Source organism: Sciurus carolinensis, chromosome 5 (genome assembly GCF_902686445.1).
Source record: "Sciurus carolinensis chromosome 5, mSciCar1.2, whole genome shotgun sequence".
NCBI lineage: Eukaryota > Metazoa > Chordata > Mammalia > Rodentia > Sciuridae > Sciurus > Sciurus carolinensis.
In genome coordinates this window covers 150,188,989-150,198,629 of record NC_062217.1, presented here as the reverse complement: position 1 = coordinate 150,198,629, position 9,641 = coordinate 150,188,989, and the positions used below count along the sequence as shown (strand labels likewise).

General features: G+C 50.3%; 1 protein-coding gene across 7 annotated transcripts; it reads left to right on the top strand.

Moving 5' to 3' along the window:
* The first annotated feature begins 11 nt into the window (after positions 1-11).
* Poll (DNA polymerase lambda) lies at positions 12-9,158 on the top strand. Of its 7 annotated transcripts, none has more exons than XM_047553589.1 (9): positions 12-76; positions 893-1,027; positions 1,861-2,155; positions 2,578-2,740; positions 3,117-3,434; positions 4,193-4,366; positions 4,952-5,080; positions 7,345-7,513; positions 7,852-9,158. In XM_047553589.1, exons 2-9 carry the CDS (start codon positions 913-915, stop codon positions 8,214-8,216), a joined length of 1,728 nt encoding a protein of 575 aa, XP_047409545.1. In that variant the 5' UTR covers positions 12-76; positions 893-912; the 3' UTR covers positions 8,217-9,158. The 7 variants fall into 7 exon arrangements, with proteins under 7 accessions (XP_047409545.1, XP_047409546.1, XP_047409544.1 ...); XM_047553590.1 differs by lacking the exon at positions 12-76 and adding an exon at positions 113-241; XM_047553588.1 differs by lacking the exon at positions 12-76 and adding an exon at positions 114-264.
* The last annotated feature ends 483 nt before the right edge of the window (positions 9,159-9,641 follow it).

The window sequence follows — 9,641 nt, the reverse complement described above, 5'->3', positions numbered from 1 at the left end:
CCTGCTGACCCGGATGGTGTTCTGGGCATTTGCCCTTCCCTCTCGCCCCGGTCGTCTGCTCTCATTGGCTCCTCTGGTAAGTAGTTTATTCCTCATCTCCCGGTGGCTCTCCAAGGACCAGAGTTGATCTCACCTTGGGAAGGACTCTGAAGCCCGGCCCGGTCGAGAGCTCTCCCCTGACTCCCAGCTGGGCGTCCCTGGCCCGCACCAGCTGCGCACGCGGCGGGGGCACCACACCTGCGTGGGTCTTCTCCATCCCCAGCTGTGAGACCGAGTCCCGGAGGGCGCCCCACACCTGCTGCGGCAGTGCCCCATTTCCCCGCAGCTGCGGGACTCCCCCTCCCCGCCCGACCCATGCTGAGAGTCCCGCGCCCAGGGCAGGTGCAGGCGGTTCCCAGCGCCCCGCGAAACCGCCCTTCCAGGTTTTCCTCTGCAATTGTACCGCTGAGGGTTAGAGAAAGATCATGTGGGGTTTATGGGCAGGTGTCTGCCAGTCTCCATTCCTTTGAGGAGAGAAGACCTTCCTAAATATGTAGTTTCATTTCCTAGCCTGGTGTCTTTTTGGTAAAGCACTTTGGAAGTGGGATGCAGCAGGGACAGACTGCTGAATCTTCAGAGCAACTCCTTTGAGGAATGTTATAATTTCCTACCTCTCAAAATAACCTCAATGGTCCCTGCGTTCCCCTCACTTTCCCCAATATCGAACTGAACAACCGGTGACTGTAAAGCTAGCTAAACCACTGAAGCTTGATTGGGTTTTCTGAGATCTCAGGAAACTGGGTTGCTGCCCCCAAGGTCTGGTCGATAGAGACTCCATTTCCATAGGCAAAGGGCTGGGAGAACTCAGTTTTGGATTTCTGCATGACATCTGCCCTGACCAACCCTTAAACAGAAAGGATCAGCCATACTTCAATGGACCCGAGGGGCATCTTGAAGGCATTTCCCAAGAGAAAGAAAAGTCATGCCAATTCATCATCAAAAGCATTGACAAAGATTCCCAAGAGGGAAGAGGGAGAAGAAGCAGGAGGTGAGCTGACACACTCCCAGAACTCTCTTACGCTTGAACCCTTGGCCTTCTTATTGTTCAGTCCTACTTTGTTCCTGTCCAAAATCAGATATCAGAACTGCTGCAACCTGCCCAGGACCTTCAGGTCTCTGTAATGCCTTGGATTAGCCTTAGTCCCACATCTTTAACAGGTAGCTTGATGTGTTACCTTTTTCCCCACCCCAGGACTTCATTAATCAGGAAATACTCCCTGATTCCTCAGGAAATGACTAGTAGAATTCTTTGCTCTCCAGGAGGCACAGAAATCCCCCTTGATGCCTGAGTGCTAAGGCATAAGGATCCCAAGTTTGAGGCCATCCTCAGCAATTTAGCAGGGCCGTGAGGAACTTAGCCCCAGGCTTGCAAGTTGTTTTGAGAAAGATGGCAGATACTTTGTGGGGAGTGGAAGTGGGAATCAGATCTGCTAGACTATAAGGGCAAGAAACAATAGAAGAAACATGTGTTTTGTTGAAAGAATAAATGATAAAGTGATTCTGAACTTTAGTTCAAAGTAGGGAGGAATAAGGCATTTATTTACTCTTTTATTCAACAAATATTTATAGGCTACATACAGTGTGCCAGACATTGTTCTAGGTTACACCAGAAAACAGGATGAATAAAAATTCTCACCCCTTACATTCCAGTGATTGCCATCGGGAAATTTGCTGTATGCTTATAAGGTCGAATCCCCAGAAGGCAGACTGTGTGGATGGAAGGAAAATGATTGCTGTAGGGGAAGAGGACTACAAACATGTCATTCTGATCATATCTAAAAGTTTTGATAATAGGTAATAGGCATCTGAATATCCTTCCAGAGTGGCTGAGCTCCCTGCGGGTTCACGTTGTGCCCACTGGCATTGGACGAGCCCGGGCAGAACTCTTTGAGAAGCAGATTGTTCAGCATGGTGGCCAGATATGCTCTGCCCAGGCCCCAGGGGTCACTCACATTGTGGTGGATGAAGGCATAGACTGTGAGCGGGCCCTCCGCCTCCTCAGACTGCCCCGGCTGCCCCCAGGAGCTCAACTGGTGAAGTCAGCCTGGCTGAGCTCCTGCCTACAGGAGAGAAGTCTGGTGGACACAGCTAGATTCAGCGTCTTTATCCCCAACAGGTAGGCTGGTTCCAGTCTTTTCTCAAATGTTTTCTGACAGCCTCTTTCTTTCTTTTTTTTTTTTTTTTTTTTAGTGTCAATGAACCTTTATTTATTTGTATGTGGTGCTGAGAATTGAACCCAGTACGTCACACATGCCAGGCAAATGGTCTACCACTGAGCGACAACCCTAGCCCTCTGGCAGCATCTTGAGTCACTTCTTTAGCTATTGCAAATGACTATTATTTTTTGTTTTTGTGATGCTGGGGATGGAACTCAGGGCCTTGTACATGCTATGCAAGCCCTCTACCACTGAGTTACACTCCCAACCCTACTTTTAAAATTAGACACATTAGGAAACCAAGGTTTTAGAATAGAGAAGGATTAGGGATGAAAATAGAATGAGGCCTTTGGTGTCTTAACCTCCTGTCATCATTCCCCAGGTACTTGGATCAACCACAGCCAACCAAAGTGAACCAAGACTCTTCTGCTCCTCCTGGCCCTTATGGGGTTCGGCCTAGGACAGCCCTTTCTCCTCCGCCTCCTCCTACCAGAGCTGTATCTCCTCCCCAGAAGGCAGAAGAAGCATCAAGCTCTCAAGTCCAGGTCAGGAGCCTACCAGCCCTCTGGGGACCTGATCACAAAAGTGGGGATCACAGACGGTTATTCAGAAAGTCTCAGGCCCCTGAAACAGGAAGTCTCTCTTGATTATGAAGCCATTTAGCTTTTCCTGATTCTCATCACTTCAGCATTCACCTAGGCCATGTCTACCAGATACCACTGGGGAGCCCAGGACTGGACACTGGGGAAGGGTAGCTACATAGAACATGGCCTCACACCTAAGGAGACCCAAGCTTGATGCAGGCCCCAGCCTTAATATTGGGTCTGAGTAGGAGACACCCACATATGCAAAGACAACTCCCACTTTTGAAGTGTCCTCATAGAAGGCAGGAATTTATTAACTCTTCTTCCCTACCTCAAGCCCAGCTCCGATGATGAAACCAGTGACGGAGAAGGGCCTCAGGTTAGCACAGCTGATCTGGAAGCTCTGATCAGTGGGAATTACCCCACCCCACCTGAGGGAGATGGTGAGCCTGGCCCAGCCCCAGAGGCCCTGAATAAGTGGGTGTGTGCACAGCCCTCAAGCCAGAAGATGACCAACCACAACCTGCACATCACAGAGAAGTTGGAAGTGCTGGCCAAAGCCTACAGTGTCCAGGGAGATAAGTGGAGGGCCCTGGGTTATGCGAAGGCCATCAATGCTCTCAAGAGCTTCCACAAGCCTGTTAGTTCCTACCAGGTACCTTGGAGGTAGGGTGGTGGTAGCAGGGGCATCTTTTCTTTACTAACCAGGGGTTAGTGGAAGAACCAGTTACCAGTGGGCATCAGGCTTAGTGGTTAAGATTTTATCATGTTTGAGAGACATTCACAAAAGAAACAAAATGGGAAATGAAAGCAGATTAGCGAAATCTTGATAATTGTAGAAGCTAGGTGATTGGTGCTTGGGGGGTTCAATACAGTGTCCTCTCTGCTTTTAAGTTTTCTACGTAATAAAAAGTTGAAAACAAAATTTTAGACTCTGGAACCCAGTAGAGCAGAATTACTAACTGTGTGATGATAGGCAAGTTACTTAAACTCTGGAGCACCTGTGTTCTCATCAATAAAAAGGGATTAATAGAAGCATCCTGTTCAAAGTGCTCTTATGAGGAAGAAATGAGATGGTCCATGGTGCACAGAACTGATGTACTAGCCCTCAGTAAATGTTGACTCTCAGCCATTGCCACAAAATGATGATGGTGTGGTGGTGACTAGTACCATCATTAATTCCCACTTCTTATCACTGGTCTCTGTTCCTCTGGAAACTACAAGACAAGTTACCCAGCCCATATTCCATTCAAACTTCTCATCTTCAACTGTGCCCAGGTTTTCCACAGCCACAGAGTTGCCAGGCTGACTTTTCAGCAGACATCACTAAAGGAGTCTACTTTAACCTACCCCTGGCTCTCCCCAGCCACTCTCTCAATCTACTTCTGTACCTCTGTCCCCATCCTCCTCTAGGAGGCCTGCAGTATCCCTGGGATTGGGAAGCGGATGGCTGAGAAAATCATGGAGATCCTGGAGAGTGGGCATCTGAGGAAACTGGACCACATCAGTGAGAGCGTGCCTATCTTGGAGCTCTTCTCCAACATCTGGGGAGCTGGGACCAAGACTGCCCAGATGTGGTACCATCAGGTCACACCCTGGCTCACCTGCCATTTCAGTATTGCCATGTTTCAGAATTCTGACCTTATAACTCCCTTTGCGATATTACCAGGGGTGACCTGGGTACCATTCTGCTACCCTGTATTCTGATGGGAATGAACCTAGACTATAGGGAGATAATTTCTCAAAGGCATCAGGGCTCATATAGGCCCCTCTCCTGGCTTCTAGAACAGCCCTGTGGCTTAGCATCCTTGTGATGTAGGCAGAAACAAGAAGTATATTTCTCTGTCCCCCAGATAACAAGTGCCTTTCTAAGAATCCTCAGGACATTCAGAGGAATGTTCAGAGGAGTAGGTTCCAAATCTAGCCATGGGGAGGTTGGTTATGAAGAGGCCCAGGCCCATCCCCAGACCAGTGGTGCCAGGATTATGGCATGTCCTCCATGCCCCTGACTTTCCCAGGTCCCATGAGTAGAGACCCACCCACACCTGGGGTTGATTCTGCCTCAGGCCTTGTATGGAGTCTGGGGCAGTAAAAACCTCCTATGTCTGCTTGTTCCCACCACTTCATTGGTCCTGGATCCTCATAGCTTTCCTTTTGGTTGCTTTTTTCCAGGGTTTCCGAAACCTCGAAGACATACGCAGCCTGGCCTCCCTGACTGCCCAGCAGATGATAGGCCTGAAACATTATGATGACTTCCTGGAACGCATGCCCAGAGAGGAGGCTGCAGAGATTGAGCATACAGTAAGCAGGTGTCCCAGAGCAGTGAAGAGAACCAGGCTCTGCTATGAGGTTCTGACTCAAAGTCAAGAACCTTTGATCTCTCAGCTGGGGAGCCCAACAAGCAAAGGAAGCTGTGGATCACCAGAGGTTGGGGGAAGAGCAGGTTGGGACTGAAGCTGCAGGTCCAGAGGTGGCTTGGGAGAGAGCGACAGCACTGACCCTCTGAATGAGACTCCCAGTGTCAGTGTGAGCACTGGGTAACATTAGAGCTAGAGTAGAGGCTTGTTGTGGGTCCCCAAGGATGTTGGAGTTTGAACAAAGCTAGGGTAGAGCGGGTCAGGGCAGAGGTTCTTAATGCTTTTTTTTGGTACCAGGGATTGAACCCAGGGTGCTTAACCAGTGAGCCACACCCCAGCCCTTTTCCTTTTTTTTTTTTTTGATTTTGAGACAGAGTTTTGTTAGGTTGCTTATAGCCTCGCCAAGTTGCTGAGGCTGGCTTTGAACCTGCAATCCTGCTGTTTCAGCCTCCCAAGCCACTGGCATTACAGGTGTGTACCACTGTGCCCAGCTTCTTAATGCTTTTTGATTCACTGACTTCTTTTGAGAACCTGATGAAAACTGGACTATGTCCTCCCAAATACCTAAGTGTGTGAAGATCTTTCTAGATGTGTGGACCCTCTGAAGTTCATACAAACCTTGTCAGCCTTGGGTTGGGGTTGGTGTAGGAGCACAGTGCTAGTCAGAGTAGGGGTGGGATCAGGAGAAAATCCAACAAGATTGAATTAAATAGGCGCATTCCTATAATCCCAGCTATTTGGGAGACTGAGGCAGGTGGATCACAAGTTGGAGGACAGCCTCAACAACTTAAGGAAAGCCTGTCTAAAAGTAAAAAATAAAAAGGGCTAGGGATATAAATTAGTGATAGAGCACCCCTGGGTTCAATCCCTAGTACCAACAAAAAGAAAAAAAAATTGAGTTAAAGGCCTTGATTAAGAGGAGGGTTAAGATTTTTAGTTGTCCAAGAAATAAAGTTTGGCTAAGATAAGGGTTTGATTTACAGCTGCATTAGAGACTATGTTTTATATTAGGTTTATATAAAATCAAGAGTAGAGAGAGACAGGAATAGATGTGTCATTTCTTCAGGCAGCATTAGGATTAGGGGTTATGGGCAAGATTTTCTCACTTTGGTCAAGAATCCTGATGGGTAGCACTCTGGGGAAACTGGCCTACTGGGTTGAAATCACCCTCCAGTTCCACTCCAGGCTATGGAGTGTATGGAAAGGCCCCTTTGTACTCCTGTCACCAGGCCTTAGTGCTAGTAATGACACCGTCACTCAGCCACGGTGTCTGGGCACAGAGAATGCCCCAGTCAGCCACTGTCCTTCAGCTGTTGGAACAGAAGAGACTTCCCACCTGACCTCCTTTCCCCCCTTGAAGGCTCCAGGCTTAGGGGGTTTGATGGGATTACTCTCTGGGTCTCCTCCCATTCTCCTGGGAAGTCAAAAAGGGCCTGAGGAGATTAGTGGAGCCCAGCCTGTCAGGGGAATTGAGGTGTCCTGACTGTAGGTATCCAGGGCCCCAGAAATCTGTGTCCTGGAATGGAGGCGGGAAGGCATCTGCATATGAAAGGCTTCAGTGTCTCTGGGTAGAGGCTAATGGGTTTGTTTCTCCTTAGCGAGGGATGATCCTTCAACTGACAGTCCCCTCTGTCTCAACTCCCTACTCCAGGAGGGACTGTAGTCATGGGCTCATATTGGCCCTTTCTTTGCTTTCCTTTCCCACAGGTGCAGTTCCATTTTCTTTCAGTCCTGGGCCTGGGGCTTACTACCACCTGCTCAGGCCTCAAACCCCAACTCACACAATCTGCCTTTAGCTCCAAATCCACAGACAACTGGGGCTGCCAAGACCTGGCACCTGGCTTCCAGGCACCTGGCCCCCTGTCCTAAGTAGAGTTTCATAGACCAGGGCATGTGGGTGTGGATTGGGTTAGGGTGGAGAGAGAGTGTCCCTCTGCTATTAAAGAGCTGCAGAGGATGATGGGTGCCTTCCCACAGAGGTGTAGCCAGTGTCTTCTGTTCTCCTTGGACTTACCCTGCATGTGGGATGGTTCTCCTCTAGCCCAGTGCCAGCTGAAGAACAGCATTGCTCCAGGGGAATTCCCTCAGCCTGGCAGCAAGCTTGGGGCATAGCGTGGACCCCTGAATCACAGAAGACCCTCTGCTGCCCTGGGGGAGGAACTCTAGAGGCCTTGAGGACAACCCTCCTCCCTCCCTGCTCTTGCCCAGGTCCGGGTGACAGCCCAGGCCTTCAACCCTGGGCTCCTGTGTGTGGCATGTGGCTCTTACCGCCGGGGGAAGATGACCTGTGGTGATGTGGACGTGCTCATCACTCACCCAGATGGCCGGTCCCACCAGGGCATCTTCAGTCGTCTCCTTGACAGCCTTCGGCAGCAAGGTATAAGTTCCATCTCTGATGAGCAGAGGGCAGGGCGGCCGGGAAGGAGTCTTGAAAGAACCCCACCTCACCTGTGGCAAAGTCCTTGATAAAACAGCTGCCAGCAGCACCCGCAGGCTCAGGTCTCACCTGTTCCCTCTGTGACACAGTCGGAGAAATGAGCAAAATTGCTACCCCATTTCATAAGTCAAGAGATGGGCCCAGAGTGGGAAGGGTCCCTCTGCACAGAATCAGGTGAGGTAGGAATAGAGAACGCAGAGGACTAGGAGAGACCTGGGAAGGTGGGAAGACTGGGGCCTGGCTTCTGGCCCTCTCAGCCGTACCCTGTGTTGTGCCAGGGTTCCTCACAGATGACTTGGTGAGCAAGGAGGAGAATGGCCAGCAACAGAAGTACTTGGGTGTGTGCCAGCTCCCAGGACCAGGGCGGCGGCACCGACGACTAGACATTATTGTCGTTCCCTACAGTGAGTTTGCCTGTGCCCTGCTCTATTTCACTGGCTCTGCCCACTTCAACCGGTCCATGCGGGCTCTGGCCAAGACCAAAGGCATGAGCCTGTCAGAACATGCCCTCAGCACAGCTGTGGTCCGGAACACTCAAGGAGTCAAGATGGCGCCTGGCCGAGTGCTGCCCACACCCACTGAGAAGGACGTCTTCACACTCTTGGGCCTACCCTACCGACAACCAGCAGAGCGAGACTGGTGACTTAGGGTCACAGCACAGCAGCCCAGCTGAACCAACTTCTCCCGTGATCATCCAGTACCCCCTCCAGCTTCATCTGGCTGAACTTTACACTTAGCCATCTGCTGTCCTCTGTGAGCCCAAACCTGGGGCTCTGGGCCTGAGGGAAAGAGCCTGGCTCCCAAGGCTTTCCCATGCCGGATCAGGCTGCTCTCTCTTCTACCCTACCACCAACCCAGGGTAGTTTTACAACAGCCTCTTGCCCCATTTTAAGCAGGACCAGGTAGCTGGTTTGAAGTCAGCTTCCTGTGCTGAAGGCCCAGGCATCCCCCTTTTAACCCGAGAAAGATCTGGCTGCTGGGGGCGGGATGGAAGCTACAGAGGGGGAGGGAAGCTGCTGTGGTCTCAGCATCACCCAGGACCCTGAGTGAGCCATCCACATGCATTCCCTCCACCTACCCCACTTCCTGTACAGCTGGAGCTGCTGGAAAGGGGCTATCCTGGGCTCCATGAGGACAGCATCTGAAGGCCCAGGGGCCCAGTAAAATGCATTTGACATTCAGCCTGCCTAGTGTCTGTGAATTGCTATAGCCCCTGCCTGCCTTCTTCTAACCAGGCAGGACAGAGATGGGAGCTGAGTGGCAGAACCCAGAAAAACTTCATTAACTGCCTTCTTAGAGAGGCCTGACTGAATCAGCTCTTGAATCTAGAATGGGGACTGGGGTGGATGTGAAAAGGGGGAATCAGCCAAGTGTGTTGGCACAAACCTGTAATCCTAGTTACTCAAAGGCTGTGGCAGGAAGATAACAAGTTCAAGGCCAGCCTTGGCAACTTAACAAGACCCTGCTTCAAAATTTTTTTAGGGCCAGCATTGTGGCTCTGTCATAGAAGTGCTTGCTTAGCACACATGAGGCCCTGGGTTTGATCCTCAGCACCATATGAAATAAAATAAAGGTATTGTGTCCACCTACAACTAAAATATATATATTAAAATTAAAAAAAAAAAAAAGACCTAAGGATGTGGCTCAGTGGTAGAATGCTTGCCTAACATGCAGGAGGCCTAGATTCCATCCCTAGAAAATACACAAAGGGAAAAAATCGGGAACTAGGATCCCCTCTCTAGCCACCTGTCAGCATCTCCTTGTGGGCTATGCCCAAGACCAGGCTATTATGGGACATGAACAAAGGTGACAAGGCTTTTGGGAAGCAATTAGTGACAACATGCAATCTCTGAAATACTGACAGGGAAGGCTGCCTTGGAAGAGGTGGAGGCAGAGTGGCAAGGAAAGTGGCCTTTTTGAGAGGGGTCAGCAGGCTCTGGGGACAATTAAGGAGCAACTTGAGAGGATGCTAAGAGTCAGGAGAAGGCCAGGTTGGTAGAGGACTGAAAAGTGGAGCTACAGGATTTAGTTTGGTAGAGCAGATGGGAGTAAGTCCAGTGGGTGGGCT